The 20,451-nt window shown below is 36.8% G+C and overlaps 1 protein-coding gene across 1 annotated transcript in view; it reads right to left on the reverse strand.

Annotated features, from left to right (window-relative positions):
* The window catches only part of SEC63 (SEC63 homolog, protein translocation regulator), a 34,389-nt gene extending 15,380 nt beyond the window's left edge, over nt 1-19,009 (reverse strand). The window contains exons 1-10 of the mRNA XM_081941653.1: nt 18,748-19,009; nt 10,145-10,244; nt 9,016-9,130; nt 6,968-7,080; nt 6,303-6,364; nt 5,030-5,088; nt 3,916-3,966; nt 3,043-3,151; nt 1,682-1,776; nt 1,066-1,198 (exon numbers count right to left, since the gene is read on the reverse strand). Coding sequence (XP_081797779.1) covers nt 1,066-1,198; nt 1,682-1,776; nt 3,043-3,151; nt 3,916-3,966; nt 5,030-5,088; nt 6,303-6,364; nt 6,968-7,080; nt 9,016-9,130; nt 10,145-10,244; nt 18,748-18,871 — 961 coding nt within the window. The 5' untranslated portion in view covers nt 18,872-19,009. The remainder of the gene's footprint in view (nt 1-1,065; nt 1,199-1,681; nt 1,777-3,042; nt 3,152-3,915; nt 3,967-5,029; nt 5,089-6,302; nt 6,365-6,967; nt 7,081-9,015; nt 9,131-10,144; nt 10,245-18,747) is intronic.
* Between the last annotated feature and the right edge of the window lie 1,442 nt (nt 19,010-20,451).

Raw genomic sequence — 20,451 nt, forward strand, 5'->3', positions numbered from 1 at the left:
AGACCAGAATAATTCTGTGCATAAAATGAATGCTATACATGATTATAGTCTTTCCTTTCCTATTATGTAGCTACCATTAGATAAACTCCAAATGACATCATGCAAGCAAGCTTCTGTTTGTGCAAAAGGTCATCCCATCTTCCCTTCCCCTTCACATACCTACAGTATCTCCACACTATCTCAAAATCTGCTCTGAAGGGGTTGTTCAGTCATCTAGAGCAGTGGTTCTCAAATGTTTCTTTACTACGGACCTCCTTTAACTACCACGGACAATGGCCATGGAACACCAAGACTTAACTCAAGATTTAAATCATAAAATTTCTTCAAGTTTTTGCGGATTCTCTGTGATGACATCTCCCCCCTCCGGGTCCTCAAACCACAGGTTGAAAACCACTGCTCTGCAGCAGATGGGTGATTGGGGGGACAACACCTGAGAGACTGCAGAAGAGGGAATTTCTCTACCAGCAGAACTTTTTTCAGTGATTGATGGACACAGGTAACTTTCATCCAATATCTTCATACACAAATGCTCAAATCTCAATGTAAATCAAGATATGCATAAACTCTATATTCTTTGGTGTGCACAGATAGACATTTCTTTTGCTGCTATGATTCTTCCCCTAAGCAAGTAATGGAGAAAAATCCAGAAGTCAAATTAAGCATCATTTTCTGTTGCTGAGAGCAATTGAATAGCTATCATTTACTATAGCTTCTTGTATGTCCATTACCAATAATTTACAAGAGAACCTCACTAATTAATACCGGTGTGAAGCAGCAGGAGGGAAAGGGTTTGCAGAAATAACTAGTTCGAAGTATAACAGTTTAAGAAACATACAGATTTCAGTCACTTATGTGAAGTTTTTGATACAACTCAAATTTCTGTAGCTGATTACTGAAAATAGGTATGTGATGAAGGCACAATTTAAGACTCGAGTCCCTTTTGTGAACTTAAAAAAGCAAGCAAGTTATTTCCCATCAAAACAAATCCTAGCTCATACATAACAAGTATGAAACTTGTAATTCGACTAGATAATTTCAAATCCTCAAGTTTCCAAAAGCAAATACCTTGTTCAAGTGTCTCAGGAACTTTCATTCTGGCAAGATGAGATAGTAAGAGCACTCTGGCTTTCAAGCTATACGGACAAGTAAGTGGAGGTTCATTTTTCTTCAAATTAATGCTTCCAATTTCTCTGATAAGCTGAAAAAGAAAAAAAAAGATAATGCAACTGTAGGACACAGGTAGCCCTCGACGTGTGATCGTAATGGAGCCTGCCCATTACGGTAATAAGTCGTGAAGATCGTAAAGTGAATCATCACATTACCAACCTGATTCTATCTTATTTTGTGCAGTTGTTAAGCAAATCACCATGGCTAAGTGAATTTGTCGCCATTAAGTGAACTTGCAATAATTCAGTGAACCCATTATTCACTATGGGAGATTTTTGCTGAAAACCGGAAGTAGGATGCTACTAACAGCCATAAAAGCAAGCTGGATGCTGAGCACCTAAAATATGATCATATGACTGTGTGGGTGTGCAACCACTGGAACGTTGGAGTCAAGTTGTAACTTTGTTGGGGGGGGGGGGTCGATCATAACTTCAAATGGTCACTAAGTGATCGGTCACAAGTCAAGGACTACTCGATACCAACACACAAAGAAAAAACTTCACTAATAACAAACCTGGGGTATTTGAATATTGTCTACAGGTCTGCTTGTTGCATCTTTATTATACTGAGGGTCAAATTCAGAAGCTCCTGCCAAAACCATTATAAGTCCTGCAGAGAAAATAAAATCAATGTAGTATAAATATGTAAAAAGTATTAAGATATACACAAAGACTTTCTCAAACTCTGTCCTAGAAAGATTTTTATTTACCATTTTCTCTTCAGAGACTCATCAACAACAAATAACTAAGCATAATTCGAATACCTTAGGATCACTCTTTCACTAAAGAAGCAAGGACTAAACGTAACTACCTTAGACAACTATTTGTATGAATGGGTATTCAGAAATCTTACAATGGACTTTCTCCATGGTACCCAAGTACTGTACATTGATTTACAAAACAACATGGATGACAAAAGAAATAGCAGCTAGAATTTTGTCTGTTACCATCCTTTTCAGATCAATATACGTTGTATTCACAGGCAACATTAATATCCCACTAGTCTTCATTAACATAAAGTTGTATGAGTACACTAGAATACCTATAACAGGTATCTTCTTTACATTTACTTGTGAATAATTTAGCCTGTTTAACTTTCTTCAGCTGATACCTTGCATTTCATTTTTAAACCTGAAGATTATTTGAAAGCCAACTATGATGTTAGCATCTATACAGAATTCTTTCCATCTAATCATGCAGCTGCTAAAATCTAAATGCGCAGTTCTATCCAGAGAATTGTGTAAGGAGGCAGGGGGTGCTGGCATTGTCCCAGAAATGTGAGAAAGAACTGACGTTGTACTTCAGCAGCAGTTCTTGAATAAGAACAACTTTGGATTTAGCATGATTTTCAATATGCTAAAGCAGAGGTGGACATCTTTTTTAAAGTTTGTGAGAAACACTTCCTCCTCCTGCTGTGCCTGGAGTCTATAAGAACATGGTTGATGATTTTATGATATCACTAGAGCCACCACGACAAAGCTAATATTTCTGTATCTTTTGGAGTTGGGGGGAAAGAGGGTGTTAAAGATTCCTTATGTCTTTGTATCTTACTTGTACCAAATGCTGGAGAAAGAGGGTTCTCATAAGTGGTTTTCCCATAACACCACAATATGCCTTATAGAATGTACACAAGAATCTTCCTAGGATGAGGAAAATTTCCTAAGAGAAAATTTAATTTAACCAATTCCACCTTAAATGTTACAGCTCATTCATAGACCCAGTAACTTAATCCCACATTCTTCTCAAGAAATCAAGTAGCATGCCACAGGAAACCTACTGCATAAAGTTTAAATATTCTGCAGAATGCAGATCTATCTCTAAATAATTACAAAGCACAAATTTATATTTTAGAATTAAACCGGTTTAAAATGCTTACTTTTCATATCCATATTTCTGGTTTTATAAACAAAATAGGTATAAATTTGTGTTGTACGGATGAGAATCTGGTCTCCGCTGTAACGAATTGATCGATACCACCAAGAACCCTGTCATTTAAAACAAAAACACTAATATTAATGATGCAGTCAATATACCACTATTTTCTAGTCTTGAAGCTCTGTGATTTTAAGAGCATAATTCCTGTGAAAGCAATGAATTACAGAAACTCTAGTAGTTTAGAATTTAGATGATAGATGACTTTGCAATATCAAAAGTTGAAAGATACAAAGAATCTGTGTTGCATAAAAGTTTTATGTCATATAGTAAGTATAGTGCCAAGGGACAGGAAAAACAGAAATCAAAATGATTGCAAAGAAGAAAATGCAACAAACTTAAAATGCTAACCCTTTGCATTAAAAGAGATAATAGTTTCAGTCAAGGCTTCTCATAGAGAACTGAGCACCTATTTTCATGCTTCAACATCTGTATGTTAAAGAAGTATCCAAAACACATTTTTCTGTATATTGGTGTAAGCTACATAGTGCAGCAATACAGAACATTTCCTCATGAAATTCAAAATCTCTGAAGGCTCAGAATTCCAATTCTAGTCCTTTTGTTTTAGCCAGCAATACAACCTAGATAGCATATGAACAATCTTCAAAAAATTGGAAAGCTCAGAGACTGAATAATCATGGACATACTTAAAATTTGCTACACAAATTTGGCACTGATATGTAAATGTAAATTGCCGGGTTAGAAAATTATCATCATAAAGTTGGGATAGTTGGGATGGTGAAAACAAGATTTGGAATGTACATACTTTATATTTTGTGAAATGTACTTTTCACCCTTAATTTAAAATAATACTCACTACGACCACTGGGAGAATAACCATAAATGCTAATCCATAAACCAGCAAAACCTAGGAAATATCAAAAGAAATATCAGTAACATTGTAATAAAATCAGAAATGCTCACATAGGCAGAGACATCTTTTTGTATAAAAACATAAGTACTGAAAGAAATTTTTCAGAAACGAAATAGGTAATGGAGTCATATTTTAAAAGACTCCAATATTTTCCTCGCTAGATTGCCAATCTGATAAAGGGAAACTATTTTTCTTAACAAATGTTTAACTATTGAAGATAAACAACAAAGAACACCCTTTCTAATTATGATAAAGGTTACAACAACATATCTCCACAAGTATCACTTTAATGTTATATTACAACAAGAAGCCAATTGCCAGTACAGCTGTATTTAGTTTCCAGCATTATTTTGATTTTCAAAAATATTTAGTGTCTCTAGCTAGAGAAGATGTCTGCTGTGTAGATGTGTGGATGTGTGTAAAATCAGAACAAGTACCATATTACTTGAAGCATTTTTGTTTAAATCTTGCAATATAGATAAAGACCAGTGTTTCTCAACCTTAACCCCGCCAGCATGTTTACTGAAGAATTCTAGGAGTTGAAATCTACCCATCTTAAAACATTCAAGGTCGAGAACCACCAGATTAGATTATTTTAAGTAACCTCAGGAAAATATGCAACACCACCTCAAACTAAATGGGGGGGAGGGGAGGGAATTCCCAGCAATTCAGCTATTTTTATGTTCACTTCAGCAGGGCAACGTGAACACAATGTGTTTATAGAACGTTTCAATGTGTTTACAGAAATCTGAAACTTGCAGAACAGTGTAAGAAAAATCAAATTATCACTGGAATCTGCTACATTACCTTGCCTCCCAGCAATAAAAGAAAGCCTCCAAGATTCACCATAACTAAATCATAGGCAAAGTGCACTTTTTAAAGTGCCATTAAAAGCTGTAGCAAGCCTCGGACTGGAGTAAATGCAAACTTTCCCAAAGCTGGCAACAGTTTACGCGCATCAATTGACTGTCATTTAGGCTGTTAAAAAAACCCTCTGTAGACTATCAACTGCACTAAGGCTTTCAGCTTAATAAAGCCAAACTGGGAGTTGCTTTACCAAAATAGAATTCTTCTGATCCACAATCCAAGCTGGCAATGCAATTCCAAAGCTTGTAGCTGCAAGAAACATGGAAAAATAGGTTACAAAATATGGCAATATAGTCAACATACATACATTTCTTCAGTCATACAAGTTGGGTAAATTATACATCTTTTCAACCAAACATTTCCCTTATTTTTTAAAAAAAGTCAATCTTATTTTTTAAAAATAAGCTCTATCTATGGTGCATACGTGGATGCTGAACTAATTACAAGAATAATCTTGCTTTAATCTGCGTGGGATTTTAGGCGGAGATAAACATTCCTCCACAGATAGGACAAGGTTCTTTTAAAATCAAGAGGTACCCAACTGTATGAAAAGAAGCTTTATTTATTTGTAAAAGTACAGATAACCTGAAAGATAAGTACAATCCAAGCTAAGTGTTAGGTGACAAACTGTTCTCTATTTAACAAGACAATCCCATCCATTTTGAGAGGCAACCTTGTAAGATCACTTTTAAAGAAATACCCCTAATCCCGAGAAGGATATAAGGACAACTGTAAATATTATGTTCTTGATGAAGATATACAAACTGAATGGCATACTCAGTTTGGTTTTACCTCAAAATAACTGGATAGCTTACTATGAAGAGTAACTTTATGGCAAGTTCATCATACTGTTGAGGCCAACTCAGGACAACACAACAGTGCATTAACCTTAACTTTCATGCCTATGTAAACAACCTCCCTTCAACTCACCCATAGGGAATGGAAGCTCTATAATTATTCCAAAAAAAGCTATTAATTGGTTTGGAAATATCAGTAGCTATGAATTTACAATACATATTACACTGAAATTGAAATATTCCAAATTCTCCAAGATGTTCTCATAACATGAAATTTTGGTCTGGTAATGTTCAGAATTCAGCCTGATTTTGCATGTATGTAAGAACTGCCATTCCCATGTAGCAAGCAAGAATATAAATTAGAGAAATTAGACAACATTTCTATGCAGGATTGTAATCTAACAAGCCAATAAATATATTAAAGGTTTGAGAAGCTGGATCTCTGGATAATGGGATTCATTTATGTGAATCACTATTGAATGAACATTGAAATGAGGCATGAGTGACGTTGAAGCTAGCCTCATAAATACATAGCTATAAAGATAAATTGCATTAGTGTACAAACACACTATACAAAATGAAAACTGTTACTGGTGGAATAAATCACAGAGCAAAAGTCAGTATGCTACATAAATTATGATTTGGTACAATAAACTATAGAATTACCCTGTGGTCCATCAGGGCTGCCATATTCTTCCCAATTTTTTCGAGATTCTTCATCAGTTAAACTACAAAATAAGAGGCACAATTGTGTTAGAAACCTTGTTTCAAGGGTGCACGTTATCCTTGCTTAAAGCAAAGCTTTAAAATTTGCCACAAAAAAACTTAAAATCCTCAGCATGATCCATACGAAAACAGCACAGCAGACAGACATGGCAGCGTATACATACAAGAAAAGGCATGCAAGAATGTCACCAAGGTGTAGCCATTACTAACAATAACTTCTGTTGATAACAACCAAATAGGACAAGAAAGGAGAAAGCGTAGTTTGAAATGGGAGTGAGCCAGCATTATCCCCAATGATAAAAAGCTCCTTTGAGGTCTAAGTGAGCACTTCTGATGACAAAAGGGAGAAAATAATTTATAACCAACTGATTTTCTCTTCCTCTGAAGCCTTTATATGAATGGAAATCTACTCTAAATGATTAGGAGACCTTAGATCTTTGCTTGTTTTATAAACAGAATCACAAATCAACTTAGAAGAAAACAAAATCAATTCTGTATTGTAACAACTGTTGTAAGTAGAGAAATTGGCTGAAACATATAGAAAACGGTATTAGTTGTTGCTTACAATAACATTCTCCCCCATGAACAGAACTTAAGAAACTTACGCTGCATAAGCCTTAGCAATATTCATAAACATAACTTCATCACCACCTTTATCTGGATGGTATTTCAGCGATAACAACCGATATTGCTTTTTAATTTCTGACACTGTTGCACCCTATTAAAATAAGAGGTTCAAATTAATCATTTGAAATACATAAAGGATGCAATCACCTTCACTTACCTGAAAGTAACTTCCACTGAATTCAGTACACCTTGTTTCTGATTATCACAACAAATGTCAAACACAACATACTAATAGTATACTACTTACAAAAGACCTTTGGCTTGCCTGAATTACTGTAAAACTTAGCTTCATAGCCCACTTCCAATTCATTATTATACCCAGACAATCATTTGAGATAGCTACAACTTATTAGAATCATTAGAAAGCCAGTAAAACAACAGCGATACAACCACATGACACTAGGGACCAGAAAAATCACTGTTAAGTGATATGGTCATTAAGTGAGCCATCATACAACCACACTCAATTTTACAACCTTTTAGCTATGATCGTTAAGAGAATCATCAATGGTCATTAAGCGAGACATCATCATGCAACTATGACTTGCAACCTCCTTCTGGCTTCCCCATTGACTTTGCATGTCGAAAGCCAGCTGGGAAAGTCACAAATGGCAATCATGTGGCCATGGGCTGTTGCGACAGGTTGGTTCTTGAGTGACCAGATCTGAATCAGGTGACTCCGGAGCCCCTGTGACAATTGTGTGTAAGTGCAGACCAATTGTAAGCTATTCTTCAGTGCCACTGTGAACCAGTGGTTGTTCAGTAAGCACTACTTGTAGTCCTGACATCTAAAGCTCTGACAGTCTCAAAATAGATCTAATCCAATGGAAATTCTAAGATATGATCCCTCTAATCTGTTGCTGTTGTTAACTTTCTTTAAAGTTTATAAAGCAAATTTTAAATTCTACCTAGTAAGCCCCAAGCATTGATAATTGTTTTGAAAGCGTGTATAAATGCAACTTTTAAAAAATGAAAAATTCTCCAAATGTTTAAATAACTACCAAATTGTTCAACGGCCTCTATTCCTACATAAATATAGGAAGTCGGGAACAAAGGCAAAGCTGAATTCAATTGACCTGTGCCTGTTAAAAATGGATCATTTAAATAAACAATTCAACTTTGAAAAAGAATATTTATACAAGTTTGCTTTCCACTATCAAATAATTTTGGTGATCAGCATATTAAATTACACAGCCATTGTAAAACTGTAACTTGTTCTTTTCTTTCTATTTGCAGATAGGATTTTTATCTAGAAGATTCCTCCAATTACAGAAGAGGATATGATGAAGTAACCCCAACGCTTTTATATTGCTGTGCTGTTGTTTGCTAACTTCCTTTTTTTCTTCCTATTGTCCTACTTTTTTTTATTATCTTGGAGTGTTCTCCAATTTCTATTAACGTGGAAGAAGAACGAACTGTTTACTTCCTCATTTACAACTAGAGGTGCAAAAAAGTCCTCACGTGGACAGGCACAACTGAATGCCATTTATAATTTCAGAGACATGCATCACTGCTTCATAGGATTATTTTTTAACAAAAACTTTTTAAAATATATTTAATTTATAAAGCTTTTTCTTTAGGCCAGGAAAACATTTCTGTGTTTTAATACCAAATGGCATTGTTTAGTAAATACTGTATATTGTTTGTATATTTACATCATTTTATGGAATAGTGACAGATATTCAATGTAGTTTCAAACAAGAGCCTTTGTCAAAAGTTCAAAATGTGACTAACTCAAAAATTAAATACTTAGAATGTAATATATTGTTTACATTTAGTCTTACCTGGCATGACTTTTCAAATAAATTTAAAAAAGCATTTCTCTACTGGCTGAATGCTGGCTCTTGTCATGAGACAAACCCAACTGGCAGAACTGATTTCCCTTCCTCCCTTTTCCATGTGTCCCTAATCTGTCTTTCGAAGGTTTGTGGAGTGAAGAATAGTCATATAGACTTAGAATGTAAGGGCCCTCAATGGAATATTTAGTGTGAAATTTAGTTTAAAAGTGAACAATGGTGCTACTTACTGGGTCTAACTGTAGTATTTCATAAGGGTTGTATTCTTGATATTCTCGGTCTGTTTTGGATACTTTGTAAGCAAGGAACAAAAACAGTGCCCATCCAGCAAGCAACACACCTTTTCTGTAAAATTGAAAGTGAAAGAGAAAGCAATTTTAAATAGTTAAATTTTGGGGGGGGAAATCCCATGCAATCAAAATATCCGGGTACATTTAAAGAAGAGTTAACATCATAGGAAACAGTAACCAAAATAATCTCTAGCCATCTCTCAGAACCAAAGGAATTACAGTATACAAGTATGTCAATATTCTACAGCCCCATCCAATATTTATAATGGGCACTCAGCTTAATTGATGAGTCTTAGAAAATAAAACCATACAGGTAGTCCTAAACTTACAACCTCAACTGAGCCCAAAATTTCTGTTCCTAAGCAAGGCGGTTGTTGAACCAGTTGCACCTCATTTTATCACTCTAGTTGTTAAGTGAATCATTCAGTTTTTAAGTGAATCTGGCTTCCCCCATTGATTTTGTTCATCAGACGCTTACAAATGATGATCACATGACCCTGGGATGCCAGTTGCCAAGTGCCCAACTTTTGAGCAAGTGACTATGGGGTCGTGCGAAAACCAGTCATATCCCTTTTTTTTCAATTTTGTTGTAATTTCGAATAGTCACTAAATTAACAATTTAAGTCAAGACTCCCTGTATACCCAACAATTCTCCATAAGGTAAACTACTTGGTGGGTTGGCTTTTTGTTGTTTTTGGGTGAAGTTTCCCACTTCCCACTGAGGAATCCTCAACCTATAAAAAATTCTAGGGTTTCCACGATATAATTTTAAAAAATACTGCATCACAGAATCATCTTTCTTTTTCCCCCAAAGCAGGAAGAACTGTGAATCCCCACACAAATGCATTTTGGATGCTCAATAGATTCTTTCATTACCTGAAATTCAATCCATGACTTGGGAATCATTTTCAGTTTCTTTACAATTAAAACTGCATTAACATCTCCTAGGAGTTATTGGCAAAATGCTGATCTTATCATTTTTCTAAATATTTTATAATGTTGAAATAATCTGCTTTTATTAAAATTCTAAAAAAAAAAACCCATAAAATAGAAATCCTATTATACTTACTTTATTGTAGGCATTATATTCTGCTGGGGCTTTAATAATCGCAATCGATACCACAGGCATCTTCCGTAAACTTTTCTTAAATTCTTTAAACGAACTTGCTCTGGGGAAGATAATTTTTCTTTTTAATAAAAAATAAAGTATCTTACACATCAGGCTTTCTTCTTCAAGCTGTTCAGATCTTAAAGGAAAATTTTTGCAATACTACCTGAAGAGCAGGGGTGTCAAACTCAAGGCCTGGGGGCCAGATTCGCCCCGTGGGGTGCTTAAATCTGACCCACAGGGCCACCCTGAATATACCGAAGGACCGCCCCGCAGTGCCTCTGCCAGCGAAAAACGGAGCTCATGGGGGCTGTGTGTGGGCCCACCTAAACTTCGTTTTTGCTAGCCGAGGATTGCAGGAGGCTGTCCCAGTCGAAAACGGGGCTTAGGAATCTGTTTTCGCTGGCAGTGCTCGGGCCATCACAGGCTGTCCCCAACACAAGTGATGTCATGCTGGCTGTGCACACTCTGGCCACACCCACCTCAGCCCAAGGTCAAACACAACCCTAATGCGGTCCTCAATGAAATAGAGTTTGACACCCCTGCTGTAGATTCCCCCAGCATCATTTACCTTCTACTATACAAATGGACAGAATATGAGCCATCTATTCCCTGAACGAGCTTCCCAAACCACCTTTTTTACTTTTCAGAAGTCGTCAACATAATACATGATAAAAATCCCATCTATGTATTAACCAGGCACACCCAACTTAGCTTTCAAACCCAGATAAGTTTAGCCAGGTGATGTACCTGCTAACACAAATATTTTAAGAGTTAGCAAAAAGAGAGACTATACAGAGATAATGTTGGCTTGGTAGTAGCAACATTGGGGCAACATATACAGGTAGTCCTCAGCTTACAACAGTTCATTTAGTGACCGTTCAAAGTTACAATGGCATTTTAAAAAGTGACTTATGGGCGTTTTTGCCCTTACAACCGTTGCAGCATCCCTGGGGTCACATGATCAAAATTCAGGTGCTTGGCAACTAGTTCATATTTATGACGGTTGCAGTGACCTGGGGTCATGTGATCAGCTTTTGCGACCTTCTGACAAGTAAAGTCAATGGAGAAGACAGATTCACTTAACAACTATGTTACTGACTTAACAAATGCAATGATTCACTAACAACTGTAGCAAGAAAAGTCGTAAAATGGGACAAAACTCACTTAACAAATGTTTCACTTAGCAACATAATTTTTGGGCTCAATTGTGGTTGTTAATTTGAGGACTACCTGTATTGACTGCATTGCAACACTGGCAATTAACACTGTCTGTTAGAATTTAGTGGGTATTAAGATTGTAACCTTATGTTTAGATAACAGACTCAGTAGACCTATCTCCATGAATGGAAAAGTGATTTTTAGCAATTCCACTTCTATATAGCCTATACTCCAGGTCCAAAAGTTGGAGGATCATTAAGAATATTATGAAAGATGCAAGGAATCTGTAAAAACTACCATTCCCTTTTGTTTGTTAGTATATTGATTAGATCGAAACTCTAATCAATGTACTACAATGTAATCTATTCACAGAAAGGCACTGCAACATTTGGTCTATAATTTACAGATCTCCAAATCTTAACATGTTTTAACATTTAACAGAAATTTTGCTCCTAAGATGAAGGTATGGGAAGAGAGATGGAACACCAGGATCCATAGTTTCTGCAACACAATTATGGTTTACACCCACTACAATATACATATGGCTTCTACATTCAAATTTACAAGCCATAGTTTATACTTTAAAAAAAAAATCCCACCCAAACCATCAAAATACTACATGCAAGTCAAACACTCTGCCAACTAAATTATACTGCCAACAAGCTATTCTTTTCATAGTAAAAAAAATACCTAGATTTTATTCAGCATTCATGAGACTGGTGAAATACATTCTTTATAGAAACTTTAGAGAAATTATTTTTCAGTTTTTTTAAAAAAGAAAGGGAATAAGAAACAAATGGGAATTACTTCTGAATATGCAACACAGTTTTATTTTTTTACTTTTTATATTTTTAAGAATATTTAACAAATTCACATTCAAACATGAAATAAGAACCTACAAATACCAGGGGAAAAGCAAGCAGTCCTCAATTGAAATTTAGACCGTTATTGTGGTATTGTGGTACTACTTAATCTTGCATCATCCCAATTTGTAACAATCCCAGTGTTTAGTGAACCTAATTCATAGATAAGCATACACAGAACTGTGCATTGTTTCTTACAATGGAAATTATAATAAATTGCATTGCAATAATAAAAAAGAATAAGGAGAATTCTTATTTTATCCTCAACAGTTTTCTATTTTCTTTTCCCATGTTATAAATAATTTTACTGAATACAATTCCATTAACAATGAAATCTTTATACTTGCAATTGTTTCTAACATTTTTTCCTAAAAGTATTATTAACACAATCTTTTGAAATCTGATAAAGGCTTTTAAAGCACTTATAAAAATACCAAGGTAGCTGACTAGAATAAGTGTGACTTAGTTTGCTTTTGTATATGTAATAGAATTACTTTTAAGTTTAAAAATAAAGTCACAGAATAGTGTTTTAATTCCAACTCAACTGTATTAATTCCACTAATACATAGGTGCCACTTTAATCTTAGTGGTTGTCAGACTCACAATGAAAAATGAAATGAAAACTTGGTTATAAACATGTTAAAATATGTAATTAACTAATTTGGCAGGTGCCATGTTGCTACTCCCTGCAATGAAAAATGAAATGTGGATCAAGAGAACATCACATCTTATCTCTTTCCCCATCAGGATTTTCTGCAAACATAATGTAAACCTTAATAGTGTTGTTTCCACACACTGCATTTTAATTGCCTGAAACATTTATAATATCAGCTACATTTACAGAACACTATATGAATGAGTTGTAACTACATGCACCTTGCTTTCCTCTCATCCTCCAGTACAGCTTCAAGAAGATAAGAAACTTGTTTCTAGTTATAACTGAAAAATTATACTATTTTAAATTTGGTTAGCCTCAATCATGCTTTACTGAAATGAACACATTTAGAAACATAACTTATGAAGGTGGCTTGTAATTGTAAGACATTAAGATAACTGGTTACCTGGGGTCCATCAGGTTACAAAGAGCCAGAAATAACTGAACATATAACCAGTGTGTAAATGAGATTATTGAGTAACTCATTTAACACATCCTTCTTTAAAACACATAGTGTTAAGTTTTTCAAATGCTAAAAAGTTGGCACTGTAGTCTGAATTGTCTTTATCATCCAGTTAGGGAACTATCAATTTGTCTTCAGCATAAAATTACTCTTCTGAGGTAGGTATCTTTTTTTTTCCACACCTGACTTCACAGGTATACAATAAAATGTCTCTTAGCAGGTAGCTGGGTTTATTTAGCCAGTGTTATCTAGGCTTGAGAATTAAATAGAGTCTGCCTTAGAAGTCCTGTTGCCAGACATGTTCCCTAGATTGGGAAGTGAAATACGCACCTTCCCAATAGAGGAATACAATGGCATTTGTATTCCTTGTTGTTACCAAGAAGTCTATAGGAATGCAATCTTGATTTCTGATGAAATCGTCAGAAAGTTGAAACTCAAAGGAAATTTTACTTTAGAATAAAATACTGTATACTATTTATTTCAAAGGCTGAACTTCAAAAATTAAAGAACCACATACCAAATAGATTCCATATAACACATATTAAACTATAATTTAGTGTGTGTACATCAATCTTTTAAGGCTTACTAAGCAAACAATAGAATTTTGAAAACTCTGGTCATTTTACCAGTAAAACAGAGATCTACTTCGTTTTAATTATTACAATCATTTAAACAGGAAGGCAGAACATGGACTACTTTGGCTGTAAAACTCTGATTCAGTATTAATAAACGTCCCTGGATTTCACAAGTGCAACATTTCTTCTTTTATATTTGAGACAAAATGTTCTTGTGGAGAGGAGCAGAGATTAAATCAAATTCAACGAAATATGACTTATTGTAAGGATTAAGAATAAGAATCTACTATATTTCTAATGTGTTTTAAATATCTATGGTTAATTTATGCCAAATATTCTAAGTACGGACACGAGGTCTAGAGAGATATAGCCTTCTTTAGGTAATGATCAAAGATGGTTATTTCTGAATTAGGCTAATAAAAATGTGTTTAAATACTGAACTATAAATCTGGAACATGTAGCATCTGCATTTGTAATATATATCTCCATCTAAATTCAATTTCAAATGTCTGACCGCATCTGTTTTCAAAGAATATGCAAGACACAGAAATACAAATTCTGATTTGAAGGTTGACCATTAATAGCTAGCTACAACAACAAGGCATCATCTCTTTAATATGAGACATTCTTGCCACTGGCACTACCCATCCTAATACAAAGATAGAGTCCCCTTCCAGCAAGATGATAGGCATAATTATTCTTGAAAGGAGCTATTTGGATATGTACATAGATGTAACTTTACAGTAGGTAAACTAGGCAAAGTTTTGCACAGAGTTTTCTATTTTACCAACTATACCTATTGCAGACAAATCTAATTATGACCATGCATGTCTTAACCAAATTTAAGTTAGATTGCTGAACTTCATTTTATCCAGTGCTAACTCAAATAATGTTTGAAAAGTGCAATTTTCAAAGAGTCTTATGAAGCATGCAACTATACGGCTTCCTCATTTGCATTGACTCCTTTTTTTTTCTTTTATTCAATGGTGTCCAATTCTCAAACTGTCTGGACAAGTTTCCGTAGTTTTCTTGGCAAGATTTTCCAGAAGTGGTTTGCTATTGCATCCTTCCTAGCGCTGAAAGAAAATGATTGGCCCAAAGTTACCCAACTTGCTTTCTGCCTATGACAGGAATAGAATTCAGTGTTTCCCAGTTTCTTACCTAATGCTTTGACCACTACACCAAACTGGCTCCACACTGACTCTATTATATAAACCTTTCAAGGTGCTCATTTAGCTATCTATATACTACTAAAATTATCATTCCCAGAATCGTTAGCTGCGCAAAATGGTATATCACCCAACAATTTTTAAACCAAGGTACCTCAAATGGGCTAACTTATAAAATGTACTCCAAATTCAGGACCCATGACTCCTGCAGAACTGAAAATTAGCAAATTTTATAAATCATTATGACATAAAAATCATAATAAAAGAGTTACACATTATACAAAATGTCAATTCTTGTGCTGATGTTTGATTGTGCTACACAGTTCGACATGGGCTATTTTCAAGGCGGAAACATCGCTGAATGTATTACAACTTTTTCAATGAAGGCTTTAGAAATCGCTGTTAAAGGCACAGAAGAATCTCGTGAGGAAATATCCCTGAAAGAATGACCCAATGGGTCATGGGTTGCCTAAGTTGTCTTTAAAAGATTCAACAGCTTTGGGCCAGGTTTGTTAGATAACTTCTGTAAATACTGTATATGCTTTATTTGCTAGTTGATTTGTTATGTTCAGCTCATTATATAATTGTTCAAAAATTACATAGTAACCAACTTTTCACAGCAAATTAAGGAATGGAATCTGCATGCAAAAATAAGGCTAAGATATTAAAATAAAAGTGGCATATGTATTCAAAACAATTAATTCTATTCAGACCAAAAGTAACATTTTTAAGGTAGGTAGGAATAAATGAGGCTCTTAAAACTCAGCTCACTTTTGTTAAACCCAGAAATAATTTTATATAAAAATTGTTGCAATCTTGTCAACATATACCACTTTAAACACTGTAAAAACTGATAAACAGTACTGAGAACTGTACTAATGGTATCAAATGCAGTGTTAAAAGATAAAAGAGATTATAATACAGACAATATTTGGGAATAAGATCATTTTTTAATATTCTTGGTGCTGATTCTACAAAATAATTTTCATGCATTAGGAAATAAAAGAATTTTATAAATCATCCAATATGTGATATAGAAATACTAAATTCTTTATTCCCAAATATCCATTCTACTTTTATAGTAAGACAAAATATCAAACATAAAATATCTGTTACTAAATCCACTTATCCCCATGAATTTACAGAATTATCTTGTAATGAGAGGTATAAATATCTGCACATTATAAACACTGACAACTGCTTCTGTTTCTTTTCATTAGGACGGAAAATAAGGAAAAATAATATCGAAAGAATGCACCTCATTTACAATATCACTCAAAAACAAATTATATGGTCAGCTAAACATTGGAGTGCCACGGCAGAGACAAGATATGCCCCACATTCTTGAGATTCCAATACATATCGCAGATGCTTTCCTGTATGTACAAAAGCTATACTGGAAGAAAGCTTGATATCCAAATGCTATTGTATAAAAATCATTGGGGGGAAAAACAAATTGTCTAGATTACTATGACTACAACCTTATGCTTTCAAGTCGTGGTCATTTAATTAATATTTTTGGTCCTTAACTCTGTAATACTTAAAATCAATAATAGGAACTTTTTTCCTTTCAACATAAAATCTGGTAATTCCCCTTCAAACCAAAAGTTTAGTGTTTCCTGAACAAAGTTTATAATCTTCATACGGATGCCTGCTTTCTATTGTCAATACAAAACCACCAACCCTAGTCAGAATTACTTTTGCACTTTGTTGAGAAAAGTTGGCATATACCTGTTCAATGTACATACACCCATGTTCTTTTTCATTCATACGCACTTTTATTTTCTGTAACAAGAAGTAATGCATGGCCTTACTCTTTGCAAAGTACCAAGCTAGGAAAATTTGTTATATTTCTGAATCAAAACCATAAAACAAGGTAATATCTCCAACCCATTGAAGATATTACCCAGCAAGTAATGATAAATTATGACATGTGGAAGGCCTTGTATTTAAGTATGAAAAATCAAGTGCATAGGTACAGGGCTGGGAATGCTTGATGGTGGCAATCTGTGTGAAAATGGTCCAAGGGCAGCTACCAGCTGAAAATGAGCAAGGAGTGTATTAGATTATGTCCGGTTTATGGCATTCAACACTAACCAGACAGCACTCGGAGTAGAGTTTTCCTTTCTTCACAGGATAAAGCTGGAGAAAATTCAGAAAAAAGCTATCAAGGTGTTAAAGGGTCTGGAAATTAAGCTCTCCAAGGAACTAGACACGCTGAGTTGGCAAAAGCGATTAAAGGGAATCATGATAATGATCTACAAATAACTAAAAGGAGGTCATGTGCAAATGGGATGAGCCTGTTCTGTGTTGCGATGGAAAACACGGCAAGGGCCAATGGACTGAAATGAAGAGGAGATTCTGGCTAAATGTGGGAAAGAACTACAAGCAAGAGATGTTAAGCAGAGAGATAGCCTCTGCTTCCATGAAGGGGATTCAACTGGAGACTAACAATCACCTGTTGGGATTTCTGCAGAGAGCAAGATGAAGTACAGGTTGCCCTCGACTTACAACCACAACTGAGCCCAAAATTTATGTTGCTAAGTGAGAAATTTGTTAAGTGAGCTTGGCCCCATTTTACGACTTCCCCTGCCACATGTATTATGTGAATCCCTGCAGTTGTTACACGAATAAAACAACTGTTATATGAATCTGGCTTCCCCATTGACACTGCTTTTGTCAGGTGGTCGCAAAAGGGGGAGTCACATGACTCCAGAACACCACAACCCATCATACATGTGAGTCAGTTGTCAAGCATCCAAATGTAAATCACGGCAACCGTGGGAACACTGCAAGGGCCGTGAGTGTGAAAAAATGGTCATGAGTCACTTTTTTAGTATAACTTTAGTATATATATATATTATACATTTATGTACTAAATTATATTGTATCTTATCCTATAACTATTGTATTTTACCTTACTCTTATTTTAAATTGTATAAGATTGTATTGGCGATGTGTGTTTGAACCTTGTGCTTTGATATGGCCTATAGGATAATCAATAAACTATCATGTGTCAGTAGAACTTCCTGAAGGAACGGTTGCAAGTTGAGGACTACCTGTACAACCCTCTTTACATTATGGGGTTTCTCTCAGGTGTAGGTCCTGATCTTTCCCTCCCTCAATAGATACTTATGATTCTTGACAAAAGTATCTTGTCTTTTTATGTACACTGAGAGCATATGAACCAAAGACAAATTCCTTGTGTGTCCAATCACACTTGGCCAATAAAGAATTCTATTCTATTCTTTTCCTTGTGGGATTCCTCTCAGCTGTACTTCCTGCCTCAATAGATACCTGAGAACCAGGGACTGAATTAACCCCATGGTTCCACCAAGAAGTAACCCAACCGGCACAAAGAGTAGGATAGAGAACCTGCCGCAAGGCGTTACTCCAAGCCCAGCCAGAACTCCTCTACTAACCTGAGATTTCCCACCTGCTCGGACGGGGCAGGAGAACCAGCACCGGGGGGGGGGAGGAGAGTGAGAAGCGAAGGCGCACTGGCGGGGAAGAGGGTAAGGCGAACCCCCTCCACCCGGCGTCCTTTTCTCGAGGCCCGGCCAGAGGAAGGAGAGGGAGAAAGGGGAGGGAAGTCCGAGGCGCCGGGCCTGCCGCCGCCGCCGCTGCCACCCCCGAAGGGAAGAAACGCCGGGGACGCAGGGGCGGAGAGACACTCACCGGCGTGCTGGTCCCGCGGCCACAGGTAGTAGGTGGCGGGGATGACTATGAGGGCTACGAAGCTGGTGAGGAAGTAGAAGAAAGTGTTGCCGCTGTCATCGTACTGGAACTGCTGCCCGGCCATGGCTGCCCGCACGCCCCGCTCCCCCGCTCGGCTTGCGTGCTCGCTCCTTCAAGCAGCCCCAGCGGCGGCCTCTTGCAAGGATCCCGCGAGAATGAGGACGGGGGGAAGGGAGGAGGAGGAGGAGGAGCGGGAAGAGCGAGCACCCTTCGCTGGCCCGCCCGCCCGCCGGCCGCTCTCGGCGCCAGTTCACGCTTTGCTTCCCCGCCCCGCCCCCTCCCCGCGCGCCTCCGGCAAAGCCAACACTCCTCACAAGGAAGGCGACGTGTCACTGCGCAGGCGCCATCGCAACCATTGTGACGTCGCCGTGACAAGGGGCGCTTCCGGGTCCTCGGCCGGTCCCGAGTAGGATTGGCTGAGCCGGCGGGTTCTCTCTCTTCGCCCGATTGGCTGGGGGAGGGCCCGGCGGGAGAGTTCGAAAGAACGCCGAAGCCGTGGGACTGCTTTCGGGTGACGTCATAATAGTGGGAGGAGAAGGTGTGGGGTTTTAAAAAATTAAGCTTCCTTCCACACCTGCAGCTTCTTTGCCAACAAGTGGTTTGCCTCTTTGCGAGATTCCTCCCCCCCACCCCCGTCGAACTCTATAGCACCGGTATTCTTTGGAAATGTCTAGGTGTTCTTACCACTTGCGAGGGCGTAGCTTTTCTGCTATTGGATCAATTCCGCGTCTGTTCTATGTTTTATGTTGATTGCTTTTAATATCTTACGACTATCACTGAGTGATGTATCGTATTTATGATGATTGTATGATTATGATCATGGTTTATCACTTGTTGCTTGTATGTACACCGGGGTGTCCAAACTTGAGAACTTTAAGACTTGTGGACTTCAACTCCCAGAATTCCCCAGCCAGCATGGCTGGCTGGGGAATTCTGGGAGTTGAAGTCCACAAGTCTTAAAGTTCCCAAGTTTGGACACCCCTGATGTACACTAAGAGCTTATGCACCCGATACAAATTTCTTATGTGTCCAATCACACTTGGTCAATAAAGAATTCTATTTGCTTCAAACAGTTGTTTAGGTTTGCAAAATGCGTCATTAAGAAACTACAAAGGCTGGTTTCTCACAGTAGTACCTATTAGCTGACTCCATTTTATTAGTCCACATCAATCATATCATATCAATCCCACAGGCTACTGAATTGTGAGTTAAACCATACTTGATTGGGTTTACAGTATATACGGGTACATAAGTGGCAAATATATACATAAGTCTTCTCATCGTTTCTATCACCCATCTCCTCCCACTTATGACTGCAGGACTTAACTTTGTTGCTTGTATCACGATTTATATTGATATTGTTTGTTTCCTGATTGCTTATTTGTATTGTGGAAAGTTATTACCCAGCCCTCTCCCAGAAAAATGAGATATCCTAGGAAATATTGAAAAGGTAGAATATTATATTTCCCTGGATGTGAAAAGGAAGAAACATGTTTTAATTTGAGAATAGCTTCCTGCCTCCACCCACTTTGTCAATGGGTCATTAAGAAGGCCAAGCCAGTCCCTTTACATAATAAAGAGTTCTCCCCTTCAGCTCCAGGGGGATGGGATTAAGGCATGATAATATTGGCCCTTTACCCAACT

This window comes from Natrix helvetica (genome assembly GCF_964273705.1).
Source record: "Natrix helvetica genome assembly, chromosome: 2".
NCBI classification, from domain to species: Eukaryota; Metazoa; Chordata; class Lepidosauria; order Squamata; family Natricidae; genus Natrix; species Natrix helvetica.